Source organism: Protopterus annectens, chromosome 1.part1 (assembly GCF_019279795.1).
Source record: "Protopterus annectens isolate FY-2018-M chromosome 1.part1, PAN1.0, whole genome shotgun sequence".
In the NCBI taxonomy this organism is placed as follows: Eukaryota; Metazoa; Chordata; order Ceratodontiformes; family Protopteridae; genus Protopterus; species Protopterus annectens.
In genome coordinates, this window is record NC_056726.1 from 578,753,303 (window position 1) to 578,774,995 (window position 21,693).

Consider the following 21,693-nt stretch of genomic DNA (forward strand, 5'->3'; position numbering starts at 1 on the left):
CTGGAAAGGGACAGGGAAAGACATGGGGATAAGGGAACCTGACTCAAGAAAAATAGGAAGCAAACAGTCAAATAGAACTTGGCTTGTCTTGAAAAGGAGGCTTTTGGGAAGTAGTAGTCTGAGTAGACTTGGCAGAAAGAACACGCCTATAACCCTTCTTACCTCTGGGAGAAGGGCAAGATTGTCTGCAAATAATGACAGATTTGGATGGATAATTCCTCTGGAGCTTAAGGATAGGAGACACAAAAATATGCTTCAATTCCTGCAAGACCTTAACTTTATCCTGAAGGAACATAAAAAGCTCAGCAGCTGCAAACTCAAACTATTCTTATTGTCAAGAACAGTGTTCAACAATTTGGCCTTAATATCATCAAGCAAATGTTGGAGACGAATCAAAGCGTAATGTCTCAAAACAGGACCAGACCACGGCAGCAGCCCTAGAAGGGGCATCAGCTGTGTCATAATTAGAAGTTATGTACCTACCATAACGTTCCATGTTAGTTGTCTTCTCTCGCCTTCTTTCTTGCTGGATGGGTTCGGAGCCGATCCTCGGCTCCGACTCGGCACTTGCTTTAGCTTGAGAACTCCTTTTACCAGCTCGGGGCAACCCTATGTCCCATGATGCAAGGTGGAACTACCTCAGATCTCGTTTGGTAGCTAACCTACCTTGCTAAGGACTAACCTAACATAATTAGGAAAACAAGTTCATAAAAAGAGTCCTCATATGAAGGCTCAGGAGGAAACAACCTGATAGGAACTCTTCAAGATCTGTCCAGGCCAGGGGGTAGGAGGGAGGGGCCAAGAAAGAAGCAGAGAAGACAACTAACATGGAACGTTATGGTAGGTATATAACTTCTAAATGTTAAGTTGTCAATCTCGCCTTCATTCTTGCTGGATGGGACCGTCCCTAGCACCTGTATCCCGGTGGCTCAATGGAACAGACTCTTGAGAACTGTGGAACCAAAACTGGCCCTATCTCTGGAGGCCAAGTCCAACTTGTAATGAGAGACAAAGGTATGAGGCGTGGCCCAAGTAGCTGCTGCACAAATAGTATCAATGGGTTGTCTATCCTGAAAGGCTGCAGAAGTGGATAGACTCCTGGTTGAGTGTGCTTTTGGTTTAGAAGATAGCTGCTTGCCTCTGAGAGAGTACACAAAGGAAATGGTGGAAGTCAACCATCTGGATAAGGTCACTTTAGAAACTGGAAGACCTATCCTGTTTTCTGCATAGGAGACAAATAATTGGTCCGATTTTCTGAATTGTTTAGTTCTATGCAAATAGTACCTGAGCTGACGATGGACATCCAAAAAATGAAGCTTCTGTTCAGCTCTATCGGAATAGTTTGGGAAGAAGACTGGTAGATCTATAGATTGGTTAATATTGGTTTGAGACACAACTTTGGGGAGAAAGGAAGGGTTCGTTCTTAATGATACCCTGTCCTTATGAAAAACCAAGTAAGGGGAACGAATGCAGAGAGCTTGAATCTCGGAACCCTTCTTGCTGAAGTGACAGCCAGTAAGAATATAGTTTTCCAGGTCAATAACTTCAAAGAACATGAAGCAGACGGTTCAAAGGGAGGTAGTATCAAGGATGCCAACATTAACTTTAGATCCCATTGCGGAGGAGGATGCTTTATAGGCGGCTTTAGGAGAAAAACTCCTCTCAGAAAGGCCTTGCATAATCTATGAGACATAATGTTATTGTCATGCAAGCCAACATGATACTTGGAAATAGCAGCCAGTTGTACTTTAACTGTAGATGACGAAAATCCTGAATGAAAAACCTCCGCCAGGAAATCTAAAACAGAATGTACAGGAGCAGTAAAGGGATCAATATTCCTGGAATTTGCCCAAATAGAAAAACGTCGCCACTTGCTAGCATAAACAGTCCTAGTGGACGACTTTAAGGAAGACACTAAGATGTCTCTGAGTCAGAGATCATCGGAAGCCTGGCTAGGGAAGGAAGTGGAGCAACCAAGCAGTGAGGTTGAGAGAATGAATGGCCCGGTGCTGCTGACCCGACTGGTGGATCAAGAGATCCGGAACTGGGTCCAGATGCCAGGGCTGCACCAGAAGGTGACGATGCAGAGACGGAAACCAAATTTGTCGAGGCCAATAAGGGGCAATGAGAATCAACTTGGCTCTCAAAACGGTGGCTTTCTGAATGACTTGTGGAATCAAGGGAAAAGGAGGAAAAGCGTACAGAAGTCCCGGGGCCAATCCTGGGTTAGAGAGTCTCTCAGGGGTTGGCCTGGAAGGGAAAGCGGGTGAAAAATCGGGCACTTGTTGTTTTGAGGAGTAGCAAAAGATCGCAACAAGGAGTGCCCCACTTCAGAAAAATCTGATCCACTACAGATTGATTGAGAGACCACTCGTGAGGCATCAGAATGGATCTGCTCAGCCTGTCCGCCAAGAGGTTGGACCTGCCGGGATGTGCGTTGCTATCAGAAACCGATGAGAGGAGATTGCCCATTGCCAAAGTCTGAGAGCTTCTCGACACAACGGATAGGACCTGGTCCCGCCCTGCTTGTTGATGTACCAGACCACGGACATGTTGTCCGTTTGTACTGCAATAGTCTCCGTGGGAAGAAAGTCGTTGAGGGCCTGCAACGTTAAAAGCACCGCTCTCATCTCCAGGACATTTATGTGCAGATGGTATTCTATGGGTTGCCACGTCCCGTGGACCATCCTGCCCTGATAATGCCCCCCCCACCCAATCAGAGAGGCATCCGTAGTGACTGTGGCAACTGGAGGAGGGGAAACAAAGGGTCGGCCCTGATGAAGAAGAGGGGAAGATATCCACCAATTCAGATGAGTTCTGCACGACTGTGTGACTAAGATTTCGTGCCTCATCGGGAGACTGTGGTACGACCACTGCGTGAATAGCATCCACTGCAGAAGACGCATGTGGAAGCGAGCCAGTGGTAGTAGAACAATGGACGCAGCCATAAGACCTAGAACCTTCAGTATAAATCTGGCTTTGACCTTGTTGCTCTGCAATAGAATCCGAACAAATTTTTGGATGTCCAGAATTCTTTGATCTGTTAGTCTGGCTAACATTTTGACGGTGTTTAATTCTGCGCCTATAAAGGTGATAGATTGTCAAGGCAGCAGAGAAGATTTTTCAAAATTTACTGAAATTCCCAAACTCCTGCAAAGCTGTAGAGTGTAGTCTCTGGTCTGAAGAAGCTGACACCTGGTGGTGGCGGAGAGGAGCCAGTCGTCCAAATAAGGAAACACCTGGAATCCTTGACGTCTCAGATGAGCTGTGACCACTGCCATGCATTTGGTAAACACTCTGGGGGCTGAAGTGAGGCCAAAGGGCAGGGCTCTGAATTGGTAATGACTGGTCCCTAGCCGAAAGCGAAGAAACCTTCTGGAGCGCCTGTGAATCTTTATGTGATAGTACGCGTCCTGAAGGTCTATAGAGCACATCCAGTTGTCCTTGCCCAGAAAGGGCAGAATGGACTGAAGCGTGACCATCCGGAATCTTGCCTTCTTGACAAATCTGTTTAGACTGCTCAGGTCTAATATTGGTCTCCAATCTCCCGTCCTTTTGGGGACCAAAAAGAATCTCGAGTAGACGCCGGATCCTACCTGGTCTGCCGGCACAGTCTGGATGGCTCTTTTTCCTAGGAGCTTTGAAACCTCCTGTTCTGCCAAATCCCTTTGACCGGGTGAGATGTCTGGAAGGGATTGTTGAGGTACGGGATACCTTTCGAAGGGGATTTTGTAACCCTCGGATATGATAGACTGTACCCACATATCTTGTGATAGGGAATGCCAGGCTACTGGGTACAGCGAAATCCTTCCCCCGACTGCCTCCAAGGGTGGACAGTCGGGCAACACCTCAGGGATGCTGAAAGGGCTTCTCAGGAAGAGACTCCCTGTTGCCCTGGTTCTGAGGACCCCCCCTGCCTCTAGGGCGGCGTCTATTATTGTTACACCCTCTGCCTCTGGGGGTAAACTGACCATGTGTGTCCGGTGTAACTCCTTGGGCTTTATGGAACCACATCTTCCCCTTCTGACCCTTGGGATATGGTCTAGAAGGAGTGGAAAAATGGACTCCAACGGCAGAAAGAGTTTTACCGTCCTGCTCACACCTGGTCAAGGTATCCTTCACCTGAGGTCCGAACAAAGCCGAACCATCAAAGGGGTATTAGTGAAGGACGCCTTAAAGGGGTCCGCAAAATTACAAAGCCGCATCCAGGCTTGGCGTCTAAGAGCAACTCCTGTGCCTGCGGCCCTGCTCGCTCCATCGGCCGCATAGGATATGAGACGCATGGAGGAGTTGGATAGGGAATTCAGGATTGCTAGCTGTGAGGCAATCTTTTCTTGAGCCCCAGCAGCAGAAGGATCCTGGACCACTTCACCCAGTTCCTTGAGAATATCTCTTTGAAGCCTGGTGAAGTGACAAAGCGTAGTTCAGCTTGACGCATAGCAAAGGTCGCTGAAGAAAACATCCGCTTTCCATACCTGTCCATGGTCCTAGAATCCTTGTTAGGAGGATGGACAGGTACTGAAGGATCCGCCAGTTCCTTCTTAGTGGCCGCCACCACCATAGCATCCACAGAGACGCCCTTGGAAAGAAACTGTTTGTCCGTAGGGGCCGTGATAAACTTGGATGGTCTCCTGGGGACAGGTTCCACAGAATCTGGAGCCGCCCACGCCTTCTGAGCCACTACCTGCATAAGTGGGTCGAAAGGCGGAGACACCCAGGAGGTGGAGGGTCGGGATCCAAACGCCTCCAGGTATACCGACTCATCCTCGGAGGGATCAATGGATGGCCAATTCCCCCTCTGTTTGAGGAGCTCAAGGATGTCTGAAAAGGAGACATCCTCAGAGGGGGATCGTGGAGAACCCTCCGACTCATCTAAGTCGGTATCCGATGTAGTAGACTCGGGGGAGTCTGTGTGTTTCCTCTTACACGTCCTCTTCTGAGGGGGTTCACCTGCCGGATCAGGAGAAACTTCGGAAGAGGAGGAAATTCCCAATGGGGAAACCTGGGGCGATGGATCCCTGGGCCTGAGAGCAAGAGGCTGGCAAGAGGCATCTACAGGCACTGAAGAGGGAGGAGCTAGAGGGATGGACCGTTGACCTGGCTCAGAGGCCAGGACACTCCTCATCACCTCAAAGGCTCCCCTCCCCGGGAGGCCGGAATATCCCCGATCCGAGGATACAGGAATTCCCGGCTCCACTGAGAGGGAAGGCTCCGAGGCCGATGTCGGTGCCAAGCTTACCAAAGCTGAAGCCCCGAGAGGGAGAGCGGGGTCGGACAAGGGTCCGATGCCACTAGCCCCCTCGGAGCCGACAAGGGAAACCCGACGACCGGATCCCTCCAAGGAAGGCCTCAAGGAGGAGATCGGAGCCGAGGACGACGGAGACGAAGGATGTATCGGCTCCGGCGCCGAAACAGTCGCTGTCCCGAGAAGCTCCGGCTCCGAACTCTGGTGTGGAGTCGGAGGAGGAAGTTCAAGGGGTGAGACAATAGCCGAAGTCTGTTGAGACGGGCTATGGAGCATTTGGGCCAGTGCCTGCAACTTCAACAGCCTGCTTACCACCCTCTCTAAGTCGTGGTCAGACAGCCTGGAAGATCTCGAAGATCGGCTCCGATGGCTCCGCTCCGACAAAAGAGGAGACCCCGGAGCCGAGTGGATACTCTGCAACGAAGGGGACCGAGATCTCTTTCGGGACGAAGTCATCGGAGCCGAAGTCCCCTGAATTCCAGATGGAGCCGAAGGTTTCTCGGCTCCGATGCTGGATAAGGTGTCGGCTCCAGCCGGAGCCGACAAGGCCACAGTAGACCGGGTGTCGGAACCAGTCGGTGCCGAACCCACTACTTTTGAAGCAGATAGATCGGTTCCAGCCGGAGCCACCGGAGGAGGCTTAGATACTGAAGCCTGGACCTTCGGTGGCTTAGAAGGTTTCCCAGACCCTGTTTTAGAGGGAGAACCTTCTGGCTTAAGTAAGCCACGGAGGATTAACTTATTCCTCCGTTCCTGCAGGACTCTCTGGCTAAAAGAGTGACACAAAGCACAGGAGTCCTGCAGGTGCAAAGGCCCCAGGCAGTAAACACAAGAAGTGTGACCGTCTGTCAGAGACATTTTCTGACAGCACGAGTCACACTTCTTGAAGCCTGACACCTTGCCTTCCTTTGACATATTCCTAGGAGGAAGTCACACACAAACCCCAACAAACAAACTCAATTAATCCCCTAACACACAAACACACAGGTAGGGATTAACCAATGGGGTTTAGGCCTAACTAAACTTTTATACTATTACCAAAGGAAATAAAAAGTTTTGAATTATAAGGGAATAGGGTGGGCTGTAACACACTACAGACCATAAAAATGGAAACAAGGGGGAAATAAATCCCTAACTAAGCTTTTTTCTCTTTTGACAAGAAAATTACTTACCTCAGCTGGCAAAGGAGACCTCTTTCGCTAAGCGGCAAACGAGATCTGAGGTAGTTCCGCCTTGCATCATGGGATATAGGGTTGCCTCGAGCTGGTAAAAGGAGTTCTCAAGCTAAAGCAAGTGCCGAGTCGGAGCCGAGGATCGGCTCCGAACCCATCCAGCAAGAATGAAGGCGAGATTGACAACTTAACATCTATATTTAATAGAAAGTTGAGCTACCTGATAAGTACAGCCCAGAAAAGAGAGGGCCAAGGTCTTCCCCCTTCAAAATCAGGGAGGTCAGAGATTGCTGAGAAAGAAACACTAAAATATACTTGGTCATACGGGTCTGGTAATTAACAGCCCAAAAGGCCAAGTTGGGACCAGTATACATCTTTTTACCTAGCCATTCCATAGCTCTACTGGCCTTGTCTGAAGAAAGCAGTTTAGTAGAAGGCAAAAGTTTAGAGGGTTTTTCAGAAGAGACAGACACTACCATAAGGGTCAGCAGAAGAAATTACACTTATCAGGCACCTTGCAAAGTCAGTCAGGTTTCTTAGGAGCTGGAGGTTGAGAATCTGTGGCCACAGAGGCTGCAGAAAAGGTATCTAAAATGGCAGCCAAGACTAAATGTAGAGCAATGGGCTTGGAGGAGTCCATCTGGAGAAGCTTGTAATACCTCTTTTGAATGTCAGAAACCGGAGAACAATGCCATTTAAAATATTCCACCATACAATAAACAGTAACCCCAAAGGAGAGTTCTTCTAAGAGAGAATCAGGACTAATAGAATCTTCATTCTCAGAGCTATAATCCAAGGGAGAAAAGACCTGAGAGGAATATGCCAAAAATTCTTCCCCAGAATCCAAATCCTCTTTAGAGGAGTCCTGCTTTCAGGGCCTCATGAATGGGGTAGATGACTGAGGGGGAGCAGTCACAGAAACTCCTTGGAGAGGCTTTAAGGCCATCAGTGCATTAAATAACCCCTGGGTAAAATCCTGTCATTCACCCTGGGATTTTTAGCAGCAGGGGAATACGCTTTTTTTTTTTTTGTATTTTCTTTTGAGGGAAGTCTGCAGTAAATACCCCTGGAGATCCAGACCCTTTTCGATATTCAGCCAATGTAATAGGAATTTCCTCCTGAACAAGTATTTGCAGTAGCATCATAGGTCCCCTCTAAAATAACCAGCCACGGTTCCCCTCAACATTTGTAGCGGATGTTTGTATAACCTCGGACGATGTGTGAGAAGCTGGATCCATGCCAATTTCCAAAAAGGTTGTGGTGGAGAAATACGATGCAACAACCAGACAATCCTCTGGGCGTTCACTAGCCTCGAGAGCGAATTCTGGGGGTGGTTGGACAAAACATGAATCAGACCTGAGTTTCTTAGCAGGCAGTTGACATTCAGGATGGAAAGATTCTGCCATAACCACCTTGCGCCAACAATTTAAGACACTGGCTCTCCAGGTAAATGGACAAGGAGGAGAGACAACTATTTAGGGGTTTTGGGACAAATGCCTGGAAGCAGAACACTGTGTATGGTCATGAGAAGCATCCAAAAAGAAAAGACACTGCTCATAATTATCTTTAAGGGGACTCTGCCTCCCACAATGACATTTTCCCTTTCTGGAAGGCAAGTAAACTCAAAAGAGAAAAAGATAAGAAGGAACTCTAACTGGCACTTACCTGAAACATGGCTTATTAATTACCACAGAAGATGAAGCATTCAGACCAACGATTAATGATAGCATTCAGAGTGGCAGCAAAGAAGTTCTGAGGTATGTATGTACGTACGTCACCTAATGCCCTATGCCTTGAGTGGGTAGCATACGTGTGATGCACATCTATAAAAACCTAAGGCTTTAGTATAGTGGACGGACATTGGTCCACCCTTGGCAGGGGAATCCCTTTTGTAAAGAATACTGCCAACAGTGATATGGAAGGACATCTTTTTGCTATCCTGTTCTTGAAGTGAGCAAATTGCAAAGCCATGAAGAACTCAGAAGAAAAAAATCTGCAAACACAGGGGACTTGCACCAATGACAGCATGACCTGAAATCTGAATGATGTGAAAAAGAAAAAAAAAAAGAACCAGCAGGCATGGAGGACAAGTGGACTATATCATGGAGTGTGTCATCACTGGCATGCAGAATCTGCCAAGCAAGAGAACTTCTTCAGAAAAAATGTCAATTTCAGAATGATGGAAAGGATGAACCCCTCCATGACACCCACTGAAAGGGCCCTCAATGTTACATTAGATGATTCTCTTGTGTGGCTGTACAACAACATGGCAATTAACACAGCGCAACAGCTCACACAAGAGATCTGGCTAGAATGCATCCCAGACTGCAAAAGTAGCTTTTAAATAGTTGCAGATGGCTGAAGCTGACAGACATTATCAGCCTTCCTGTCAGACTGTGGCCATACAAGTTGGTTAGTCAAGGTATCTACCATAAGCTGGGGCTTATACTGTGGAGAATTATGGAAAGGGCTTGAATAAGGATATGTTTTCCTGGTGATGTGCCAACTATGAGAACAATCGCATTCCAGGCAGCTGACAAGAAAACTGAAAGTACAATGCAACATAATTAAAAGGAAGACACAGGAGGAACCAACAACCAGATGGGAGCGGGAGAGAACAAGGGAATCAGTACTAACGTGCCTATTCTGTGGCATGGTACTACAGAAATCCTAAAATGCCCAAATATGCAGACCACAAAGAACAGTACTGCTGAAATAAATGTTTGCGTTAGTTTGAACTGCTTGACTTGCCCATTTTAAACTACTCTAGGATCAAATAGAGAGTGCTTAATATGTGTCCATTTTAAACAATTTGAGGATTAAACAGGGGAGTGTAAAGTGAAAGCAGTAGTTTTCTTTATGTTGTATGTCTGAAAAGATGGACAATCACAACAATGTCACATAATGAAAGAAAATGACAAAAAAAAAAAAAAGAGTACACAGATTAAGTCCAAGGCTTTTGAACATTGTGCCTATCATGACCACTTACATTGGGAGCTTTTAAGCCAAAATAAATACTTCCATCTTTACAGGTTCACAGGTATGTACTTGGCTAGCTGCCCTTGTGGGCCATTTTACCCTAGCCAATTTCCATCAAAGGTGAGAATCAATACCTCACAGGAACAAGGTAGAGGATAATACCTTAACCATTAAGGCAACACCCTTCAACTCACAAGTAAAGTCAGATGGCAAGCATGACAGAACAAATAATTCAATAGATACATTTTTAAATTTACCCAGGACAGCTGAGAATAAAATAAAAATACAATGCACAGTCCTTTGCTAACAATAATAGGATGGAAAGGACCCATACCCCTCAAGAGAATCAGATAATTAGGAGTGCTTCAAACCCCTTTCATTCACATGACCAGCAAACCCTGTGATTGTAATTAAAGACAGCAGAACATAACCTGGAGATGCTCAATGAATATTCAGCCCTATCCTTCTCCCTCAGCCTCCCTCTACCTAAAGAAGAGTTCTGACATCCACCGCTAGAGGCAAAGTAAACGGTGCCTCTATATGGGAACGTGGCAGATACACCAACCTAAACACAATGTACTGTCTGCTGATGGGCATTTTATAACAAACTGTTAAAATATTTTCCTAAGCTGATAAACAAGATCACATACTCGAAGTTCCACTTTATGTTACTGGTATGTAATACTAACAGAAATGAAGTCATAGAAATCGGCCAGCCATGGTGCACTCAATTCAAATGATACTGGTAATCGACATCTATTGTTTCAGTGAAAAGGAATTTCTAGTAGTGGAAGAAGACAATATATTTCATACCGGGATACTGACAGACTAGTTCAAAGACATAGGACAATCAGCTTACTCCAGGTGAACTTGCTTCTACTGACTTCCTTAGTTCAACCTATACAACACAGTATTCTAAGGCAATTCACTTTACCAAATGCTATCACTTCTCTTACACTGGATGAGCAACTGTAGTTACACAGACTACCTGGCACCATGCAAACAATCTAACAATATGACAATATCATTACAGTAATGGCTGCATTATTTTTTTTCATATAGTGCTCTCCTTGCCTGGCTCTTTTTTTGCTCTTCCTAGGACATCACCTACTGACTCTTTTACCTGCAACCAATTCATTCGGGGATGGGGGCAGCTGGGAATTCCTGGGCTAATAACAGCCTTACAGCCCATTTGTTCTTGTTCATGAGTCCAGACTGGACGATTCCCCAGTAAGAACAGAGTGGTATGATCATGTCAGCTGACTGGTGTTAGGGGACAGCCTACCATCTCAACATGGAAGCACCGCCTCCTCCAGCAACTCCTTTGAGCTCCAGTGTTGCTCATTCTCAAAGGGAAAGCATGCCTCCACAAGTACAGCTCTCCTCAGCTTCTAGTGTTTCTGTACCTTGACAGTGCCAGCTCGGACTACACCTGGTGTAATACCCAATGCCACTGCTACATGTCACTCTTGTAGCAAGCTAAAGCTACTTCCCTTCCTCCAGGATGTGTGAGCCAGCAGTGACTGCTCACCATACCTCTTAACTGGCCATGATTTTCAGGGATGCCCCTGATTTTGATTCAAATTTTAGGTCTGTCTCTCTCTCTCTCTCTCTCTCAGTCTCTCCTAAAACCACTGACTTTTGAAGAGAATGTGGTGAATTATGTTAATATATAATGGCAATAATTAAGAGCTACAGACTTCTTTTACTTCAGAAAATGGATATTAATTCACATTCCTTTACTCTGCCAGTGCCTCTAGTTAACAGTATTAATAGTTTACAAATGTCCCTGATTATTTCTGGATATGTTCCCAATTCTGTTGAGATTTGCTCTGACTGGCTCAGAGCTATGCTGCTCACTCCCACCCTTCCAAGCCAGCATTCTCAAGCCACCACTAATAAAACTTTGGTCACTTATAGGTTCATAGGTTAGTACTAGGCTAACTGCCCTTGCGAGCCATTTTAAGCCTAGCCAATTATCCCTTGTGAGATTCAAACCCTGCACCTTGTGTTTGTAAGGCAAACACCTTAACCATTAGGCCACCCTCCCAACCCAAAAAGAAACTGACTGTATTTTACTGTAGTCAGGGATTGAACCCTGTAATCTGCACACATAAAACCATCTCCCTAACCACTAGGCCAGAGGAGCAGCAGATTGTGGCATTGTGGTTTGTGAGATTCAAACCCTGCACCTTGTGTTTGTAAGGCAAACACCTTAACCATTAGGCCACCCTCCCAACCCAAAAAGAAACTGACTGTCTTTCACTGTAGTCAGGGATTGAACCCTGTAATCTGCACACATAAAACCATCTCCCTAACCACTAGGCCAGAGGAGCAGCAGATTGTGGCATAATCAAGATTTTTATCCCTCTCCTTGGACCTGGCAGTCTCTCTGCTTAATCTTCGAAGAATTAAGTTTTGGGTAATACTATTAAATTGGTATCTGCTACACAAGACCTCAACACAAGTATATGAAACCCTGTTACATAAAATTAAGATGGGTACAGCATGTGTCTCCATTGTAGTCAAAATATGCACTGTATTCTCAAAACAGTTTCTACATTTTCTGTTTAAAAACAAAAATCAATGCTTAAAGCAAAATCTTTCAAATTACAGTAGAAAAGATGCTTGTAATATTTTCTTTTTTTTTTTTTTTTGCAGAACATCACGGTTATTTTTATTACGGTCTTGTGAAAACTATAAAACATTTAAATTACACTTACAACAGATGAGAAATCCAAACTGCAAAAACTTGAGTGGGATGTAATTTACATCTGAAATTTGGAAATAAATGTCTAGCTGAAATGGTAACAAGGGAAATGTTCTGAAAAAATAAATATTCAAACAAGCATCTTCAAAAACACTGACATAAATGGTGCTTGCATTCTCATGGGCATGGTATTTCACAGTCCCAGAAACCGTATGTACCACTTCAACTCAAAAATGCAGCTGTTTACATAATCAGTCGGAACGGTACTTTCAAGTACATTAAAATACATTTGTGTGCATTATTCCTTAATCTTCATTAAGAAAAGTCCATGGGTTGTGCGGTCCTTTGTAAAACTGTTTTTTCACGATACAATGAAATCATAGGAAGAGATACCAATGTATTAAAATTTTAGGGAATGAAAATGTTCTGTCACTTTACTTAGTCTATTCACAATCATTTTGGAAGATCTTCACTTGGCTACCATACACAGTTTTTGTGGCTACAAAATTCCCTGAAATCTCTTCACAGCATCAGCAATGAAATAACAGTTATGCTTATTATTGCAAAGTTTCCCGGATTCTGGACTGAAGTGCATCACATGTCTTCTTGGCATCTCCCAGCAACATTGAAGTGTTAGGTTTGTAAAATATTGGATTGTCAACAGCAGCATAACCAACACCCAAAGATCTCTTCATGACAATAACCTGCAAAAAGATCAAGAAATCAGTGTCTGTCAATCCCAGAGTTTATAGTCTGGTTATAATAATTAGTGACGTACTGCACATTTTTGTCAGCTTCAACATAAAAAGTTCTAAATTCATATACACAATTTGTATTCACAAACATGCAAGTGTGTGGCTTATTCTATAGTAGTACTTAATATTAATTTCATATCTAAATAGCCTACTGTGGGATATCCCTAACACTTGCAACCTGAAACACTTTTAGAGATTTTGCCAGCACTAAGTTCAGTAGACACATCAGAACTTTGCTCTCAACACCAATTGCAAATTACTCTATTCCACAGATGACACACATTTCTCCATTATCAAATGATCTAACAAGGACCCAAGTTTTATTTATTTATACAATGTATTGCAGTGTCAGTGGCACAATAGGTAGCATGCACACCTTTGGTGCAGAAGGCTGCATGATGTATTCCCACATCAGGTAGGTTGATTACCTGCAATGCAGCATGAGGACACTGCTGCACTCCTAAGTGTATAGTCCTTTGGATGAGATGTTAAACTGTGGTCCCATGTGCTTGAGTTGCTGGTAGCTCTGGTGGATGCAAAATATCCCATGGCACCTACTTAAGGAGCAGGGTTAAGATCCTCGATGCCTTGGTCAAATTTCCCCTAGTAGTTTAAATACCACCACAGGTCTCTTTGAAAAGAATCACTAGCCTAGTGGGACTAACTGGAGCAACAGAAAAATAAACGCATTTTTATCCGAGTAAGTGAAATGGCCTAGGGACCCTTTACAGCTATGACCTAGGCCACAACAGCAAAGACAATAACCAAGAAATGCTGTTAAGAATACAAAATAAAAACAATACTGCCATTAAGGCATTTGACAAAGACTGCATGTACAGAACATAGCCAAGGAGTGACAGTGAATAAGTAAAACAACATTTACAAGAGTATATACTTTATTAATGCTTAAATATAAAATGTAACTTAATCATTACAAATACAGAATTGTATGTAAAGAATATATTGCACAGCTCACAATACTGTAAACTGTCACTACAATGTAAGAAAAAAAAAGGGGGGGGACAATTATGTCTACATCACTCTTGTTCTAAGGTAGTATAATATAGCAAAAAGAAATGGGCTTGGCATAATGGTTAAAGTGCTCACCTCATAGATACAAGGTACAGGGCTGGATTCTGAACCTGTATTACCAGCTAGGCTTAAAATGGACCCATCAGATTAGTTAGCCTACTACTCACCTATGGATCCAACAGCCTAAACCAAGCAAAAGAGAAGAAACACCTCATTTTCCCTCTCTCTCTGGTAGTAAACAGGTCGGTTTACATTGTGCACCACTTCTGGGGTTACCAAATCAAACATAGCTCCTGCATCTGCAGCTTCAACCGACAACTGGAGGAACAGCTAAGCATGTTTCTGTACCTAGGGATGTGAACAGCTGAGACAGTAATACCTCACTCTCTGACTCACCACCACAGATGCACTGCCTCGCTGTAAAGGCATGGCCCCTCACTTGTTCAGCTACTACAGACAGATAAAGCCTTGAGTACAGCTCAGACCACCTGTATTTGATTAGTGGTACAAGCATCTGATGTCCAGTGACATGGAGGATGACACTGCACAGCTGCCACCAGTTTTGTTCATCCTCAGGAGAAGTGAGGCTGTTAGGCCTGCAGCACTGGAGACACAAGTGTCTGGGTTATCACCCACCTGTAGAGTGGCTGTGTTGGTCCACATGGTGTCTGGCAGGGAATTCCCTGCTCACTCTGGGAAAAGGAGTGTGAGTGCGAGTGTGTCTGTGTGCGAGTGTGTCTGTGTGCGAGTGTGTCTGTGTGCGAGTGTGTCTGTGTGCGAGTGTGTCTGTGTGCGAGTGTGTGTGTGTGAGTGTGTCTGTGTGTGAGTGTGTCTGTGTGTGAGTGTGTCTGTGTGTGAGTGTGTCTGTGTGTGTGTGTGTCTGTGTGTGTGTGTGTGTCTGTGTGTGTGTGTGTGTGTGTGTGTGTGTGTGTGTGTGTGTGTGTGTGTGTGTGTGTGTGTGTGTGTGTGTGTGAGTGTGAGAGAGTGTGTGTGTGTGTGTGTGTGTGTGTGTGTGTGTGTGTGTGTGTGTGTGTGTGTGAGTGTGAGTGTGAGTGTGAGTGTGAGTGTGAGTGTGAGTGTGAGTGTATGTGTGTGTCCATAGGTAGGTACTAGGCTATCGGCCCTGGGGCCAATACAAGCCCTGCCAAAATGGTACCCTGGCTTTTGCCACCCAAGAAAATTATTTTCCTGTGCCACTGTCGACCAGAGCCACAGAGGTGATCCCCAGGGTGAATTTCCTATTTCCCATCCAATCATCAAGATTGTTCTTGAAGAGTGCTAATTAGGAGCTTTGTTTGATATAGATACATAGTTTATTCCAGAGTATGGGAAGTCTCTGGGACAGGAATCTATCCCTCCAGCATGCTCTGTTTATTGTGGTGACAAGGTTTAGGTCCCTAGAGCGTGTAGCTCGGAGGGACTGGGATTTCTTTAAGTGGAGCATGTCCAACAGCTCTGGGTTTGACAAAGCTTTGTATGTTAGGCAGAGATCACCTCTGAGTAGGTGATATGCAACTGAGTAAAGCTGGAGTTTTTTTAGACTGTCTGCGTAGGGCATCTGTTTGAGGCCAGTAATCCTCTTTGTGAGGTATTTCTGCGGCCTCTCCAGTTGTTGTAGATGTCTTATAAGGTACATACCAAAAGGGGCGTTGTACTCTATAATGGGTCTTATGAGTGATGAGTAGAGGGGAACAATGACCTCTTTTTTTCTGGATGAGAAACCTTTTGTGATGAGGTGTGCCATGTAGAAGGATTTCCTGCCTACTGTGGCAATGTGATTATCAAAGGAGAGACTACTGTCCACCTGTGTCCCAAGGTCTCTTATCACACTTTCGGTGTTAAGTCTACTACTGTCTATGTTGTAGTTCATGGGTACAGAGTTTTTACCAAAGGGGATGACAATGCACTTTTTGGCATTGAGCTTGAGGCCATGGCTTTGACACCAGGCATCTGTCTCAGTGAGGCCCTTTTGTAGGATGTCCACATCGTTACGCGTTTCGATTATGGCTCCTAATTTGCAGTCATCTGCGAACTTCATTAACCAAAGACCTTCTGTGTTAGCCTGTACTTCAGGGAAGTAGATACCAAACAGGAGAGGACTCAGGACTGAACCCTGTGGTACTCCACTTGTCACTGGTCTGAAGTCGGATTTGGAGTCTGCTACTTTCACAGTGTGGGTTCTGTCAGTGAGCCAGTTGGCAACCCTTCTTGTGACATCGGGATTTATACCTAGTTTAGTGAGTTTATCTATAATTCCGAGTGGGGGATGGTGTCAAAAGCCTTGGCAAGATCTAGATAGGCTGTGTGAACCACCTTACCCTTGTCTACGGCTTTGGTGACTGTTTCAAAGAAGTCTATCAGGTTTAGGAGACATGATCTGCCTTTTAGAAACCCAAACTGGGTGGGGTCCAGAGTTTGGAGATTACCAATGTCTTTGTTTATAAGTTCCATGATGATACATTCCATGGCCTTGCAGACCAGGCTCGTCAGGCTAATGGGGTGGTAGTTCCCGTGGTCCGTGGTGGCTTCCCCCTTGTGGAGTGGGATAACTGTCGCTGTGCACCATTCAGCAGGCACAAAGCCTGAGGTGAGGCTATGATTGAACAAGGTACTTAGGTGGGGTGCCAGTTCGTTCTATAGTTCGTGTAGAATGCAGCCTGGGATGTTGTCTGGTCCCATGGATGCTGTGTTCTTGGCTTTGGAGAGTGTGGTTTTTACCTGTGCAGCCGTGATTACAGGAACTTTGCATTCTTCCGGTATAGAGATGGGCTGTTTAGGGGGTGAGAAGGGGGTAAAGTTAGCACTGAACCTATCTGCCAGGATGTTGGCAATATCAGTTGGGTCTGTATATTTAGTGCCATTATGCTGTAACTCAGAGCAGATCTGAGTGTTGCCACTGAGATTCTTGACATAGCTATAGAATGCTTTGTGGTCGTCTTTAGAATCAGTGGCGATTTTGTTTTCGTAACTAGCTTTGGAGGATTTTATCAGGGATTGCAGCTTCTTACTGAGGCTGACCAGGGAGCTCCTCCACTCATGGGATTTTACTCTCTTTTGCAAAGGTTTCTTCCTTCTGTTGTACAGTTTGTTTATGGCAGGGGACTACCAGATTGGCTTCCTTTTTTTGGAGGATAGTGTCTTGGTTCTGTTTGGGATAGCACGATCCATGCACTCATGTAAGTGCTTATAAAGTGCAATTGTGTAGGATTCAGTAGTCATAACTGTATTGTCCATCTGCATGGCTGCCATGAAGTTCACCACTTCTGTCTTAAGAAGCATGAAGTTGAAGGGTAATTAGATTATGGTCAGATCGGACCAATGAGGCATTGACTTCAGGTGTGGAACACCGGTCACTCATGTTGGTAATGATTAGATCTAGGATACTGTTGCCCCTGGTGGGAGTGTAGATAAGTTGATCCAGGGCATTGGAGTTTATGAATTCCAGAAAGCATTGAGCGAAGGAGTTGGTACATGAGTAGTTTTCCCAGTTAATGGTGGGGTAGTTGGAATCGCCCATTATTAGGGTGTTTGGTTGAACCCTAATATTTTCTAGTACATCAAGAAAAGAGGAGTGGGAATCCTGGGGCATGGTGGGTGATCTGTAGCAAGGTCCAATTTGGACTGCAGTTTTGCCCAGAGGTAGTTGCACTTGGATAACCTCGGCTGCATTATGCTGAGCAACTAGCCTGGAGGTGTGGATATTCTTAATGAATATGGACACACCTCCGCCTTTGGTGTTCCGGTCCAGGTTACATGGCCAAAAAGTGTGGTATGAGTAACAGCCCGGTAGTACAGGGGTGCTCTTGAACCAGGTCTCAGTCACTGCACAGATATCAATGTTCTCCATTTTAAGGAGTGCCTTGAGTGACTGCATTTTGAGATTTATACTTCTAGCATTGAGTAGCATCACCCTCAGTTTTTGCTTGCCTGTTCCTGTTACGGTGGTGAATTTGTCATTTGAACCTTGCCTAAAAAATGCACTATAGGGGCGGCAAGAACTTTAGCCAGTATCCAGAATCCCAGGGGTGACAGGTGCAGGCCATCTCTGGCAAAGCATCGTGGTCTGTCGACTATGTCATCCCAGGCAGACAGATACTGGATCCCTTTAGAATGGCACCAGAAGCTTAGCCAATTGTTGAAATCGATCTGTCTTTGTACTGCGGCATCATTCTGGGTGATGGAAGAATGCTACTCAGGGCTAGGATCATACCTGCCTGGGCTACAAGATCGGAGAGCTCTTCCATGTCTCTTTTCATGTAGTCCAGGGAGGTACGTCTCAGGTCGTTCACACCAACATGGACAAAGACAGAGTCATATTTGTACTTGTTGTGGAGTGACCCAAGTGCGTGGGTTATGTGGTGGATCCTGGCACCCGACAGGCAGCTGACAGCAACCTTCTCCTTGTTTAGCCTGGGGAGTGGGACATAAGTGTGCCTGACTATAGAGTCACCTATGACTAGTGTGTTGGGTACGTTGTTTTGCATTATTGGCTGCAGTTGAGTGGCACACTGCGTCTGGGTGCTATGTGTCATTTGGGTTGTGTTGGGGGGTGGAGGTTGCTTGCATTTCTGCTTTGGAGGTCTCTGTTGCTTGAGCAGATTATTACTGAAAGCCTCTGTGAATGTTTTTGTGTTTCAATGTGTGGATTTTGGTGGTGTAGATTTAGTGAGACTATGTGATGAATGTGGTGTGGTGCAAGTGTTTACCTTCTCCTCTTGACTGTCAAGTTCAGTCTTGATTGGAGAGAGCTTTACCTCCAGTTTGGCTAGATAAGTGCATCTCTCACAGGTTGTAGTGTTGGGTGGTAGGAGGAGAGGGTTGTCTGTGTATATGAGGCAATTTCTACATTGCCCCATGATGCCCAGATTCATCAGATAGACAGGAAAGAACACTGGGAGCTGACCTTGGACATGCCTGAATAAAAAACTATTTTCCTCTACACAAGTGAGGAAAGTGAGTACAAGAGCTGTTTTTCTCTAAGCAAGTGAGGAAAGTAAGTAACCAAAACTGTTTTCCTCTAGGTAATGAGGAAGGTTGAATGCTGTAGTAACTAGTAGGTTATTTAGTGCTTACAAGTTCTGAACAAGTGCTGATCACGAATGAGCAAATTCAAGTGCTAAAACTAAGAATCTGTATCTGGACTAAACTAGTTACAGGAAAGGGGGGAAACAAGTGCAAATGCGGGCTTTTAAATCAGAAAGTTGAGAGAGATGGAAAAACTGCCCAAACGGCCAATAACTACAATTTCTGGGCCAGAACCACTCCTTATGCGGTAGATAGGTTACCTAGTGCTTACCACTCCCACTGATAAGCTAGAAGGCTTCCCTCCAACACAGAAAGTTTGGGAGGTTGGGGCTCAGAAGCTTACATACAGTCCTGGATACAGCAAATCTGAATCTGGACTACACTAGTTACAGGAAAGGTATTTTTTTATTTTATTTTTTTTAATATATATATACAGAAAAGTAGATCAAACAGCAGTAAAAACAATTCAACTGCAGTGCAAGCTAGTACACATGAGCATGTAGCAATGTTAGACCAAACAGTTTAAAAAATGCAATTAAATTAAAAATTACTAAAAACAAGTGCAGAAGGACTCTATTAGGTAGAATGAGGTAAAGCGATGGGACTGGGGGGGGGGGGGGGGAGTGTCCCAGATGAAATCTACAGTGGGGGCGGGCAACTGCAAAAGCCTCCAAATTTAAACAAGACAGGAATAGGGAGGGTGGGTATGGGAAAACCAACACCTTAAGCAGAGCTCTGAAAAACTATACAGTGAAGCAAAAATAACTGTGCACAACTCTGAAGTCAGCCAGCAATGATATAAAATTAGTCAAACAACAATTACCAGTGCACAACTCTGAAGTGCCAGAAAAATGTGTGATGCAAACACCTACTCTTCCAACCAGGCAGCAAAGGGTAGGCTGCTCTGAGGGCTGGTTAGCTGACAAGCTCTCTATTACCTGATTCGTGCTGCTGGAAGAATGGATGGGCCAACAGGGCTTCTCAGGCAGGAGCAAATGGGCCACACGACTCTGTCCAAGCATGCAGGATGCCTTGTTCTCACCCAGTGAATAACTGGGCCAAGATGGTACAGAAAGTGCAGCCATTGGTCAGGGTCCCTTGGAGATGGCAAGAGGAGAGGTTGGGTGTTGGAACCAAATAGGGAGAGTTAAAAGCATCTTCCCTTCCAACTCATTTAAGGCACAGAAAACTGTCTGAAGCTCAAGCTGGTTGGTATATTATCTCCTTCCCTAAAATAAACCATGACTTCTGAAGAGGAAAGGAGGTAGGTGATCTCCCTCACCCCACTGAGCACAGCATCAGTCATTAGAACCTGTGAAAGCATCTAGCTATAGGAATGGGAGTCTACTAAGGACTGGCCACCATTCTGGGGTCAGCGGCAAGGTTCTGATACTAAGAGAGGTGCAAACAGAATGTGGTAACTCTGCAATCACCACACACTCCAATATGCACTGTAAATGATAAATCACCTAAGTGTACAAATGACACCACTAAGACAGTGGCAGCCATCAAGCCACGAAGGCACGAGAAGGTCTCAGCTTGGACACTCTGCTAATGTCCTCACCAAGGCTGGCAAGCGCCTGAATTTCTGAAATTTGTTCATGGGCTGGAACAAATGACAATGAAAAGTATTCAGCTCCATGTCAGTAAAGATAATTCTCACGGAAGAGATGGAGGGGGTGCTGTTGTTTTCTACAAGTTTAGGATAACCCACAGGGACTACAGTTATGAAGGTATCCAAACTAGGGATGCTGTAAACTAGCACTTTGATGAGACCACCAACAGCCATTTTTCCTATTACGGGAATTCCTACAAGGCTTCATCAAGGCCAACAAGATGGTAAACACCCTGGGTATACAGCAAAGTTCATTTGAGGCACTATACTGAAAGTGGTGCCACCCAGAGCAAACAAAAAACCCACTGTGTGGACTTTAGACAATGATGTACCAGAAAGAGTTCCTCTCACACAGCAGCCCAATCCAGACATTTTGAGGCAAAAGGGCTAAAAATCCCTAAACAGTACTGTCCAGAACCTGATATAATGCATGTTTCTGAAGCTACTGAGGTTCAGTTCAGAATGGGATGGAAGTCTTCCATCTCTTCTGGGATGAAAAAAAGGAGGCAGTAGCAGGATCTTGGCCCTGTTCCACATGAGGGACACCCTCTTTGGTCCCCTTAGGAGTAGGATCTTGGTCTGTCAAAAAGCTCTGCGGGGACTGACAAGCAGATTCCATTCTGGGAGAGAACATAACAGTACTAAGACAAGATCATTTATCACTATTCTAGAAATAACAGATTGATCCTCCTTCATGGGTTATCCTCTTCCCAACCAACATTTGGCATCCACTTCTAAAAGTTCTATGTTTGGGAATGGATGCATATCCAAGAAGAAACACTGTCATGTCACTTGACTAAATGCATGGGTACTTGCAAATTATCGCAACCAGACTTCGGACCTGCTGTAATTCATAATGTTACCTCGGAACGAGTTTATTTGTTCTACCGTACTGACAGCCCTGCAACCCCAAACCCATGTCAGGTCATTGTGCACCATTGGAAAATTCTGTTTTCATTGATAACATTTTATAGTGATAACAAGCAAGGCATGGCAAAAGAATAACTGCCTAAATGCACCATCACCCCTCACATTTATGATTACCTCTACAAAGTATGAAGGCAAAAGAAAGCAGAGTACTACTGACCGTTACACACCTCACGCTCATACTACAAGTCCAAGTACGATTATGCGGCATCTAACTGCAAGTATGGGCCTCC

The 21,693-nt window shown here is 45.0% G+C and overlaps 1 protein-coding gene across 2 annotated transcripts in view; it reads right to left on the bottom strand.

Moving 5' to 3' along the window:
* Positions 1–11,911: 11,911 nt before the first annotated feature.
* The window catches only part of NNT (nicotinamide nucleotide transhydrogenase), a 1,308,245-nt gene continuing 1,298,463 nt past the window's right edge, over positions 11,912–21,693 (bottom strand). For both annotated transcript variants that reach the window (XM_044076912.1, XM_044076918.1), the window contains exon 22: positions 11,912–12,810. In XM_044076912.1, coding sequence (XP_043932847.1) covers positions 12,664–12,810 — 147 coding nt within the window. In that variant the 3' untranslated portion in view covers positions 11,912–12,663. The remainder of the gene's footprint in view (positions 12,811–21,693) is intronic.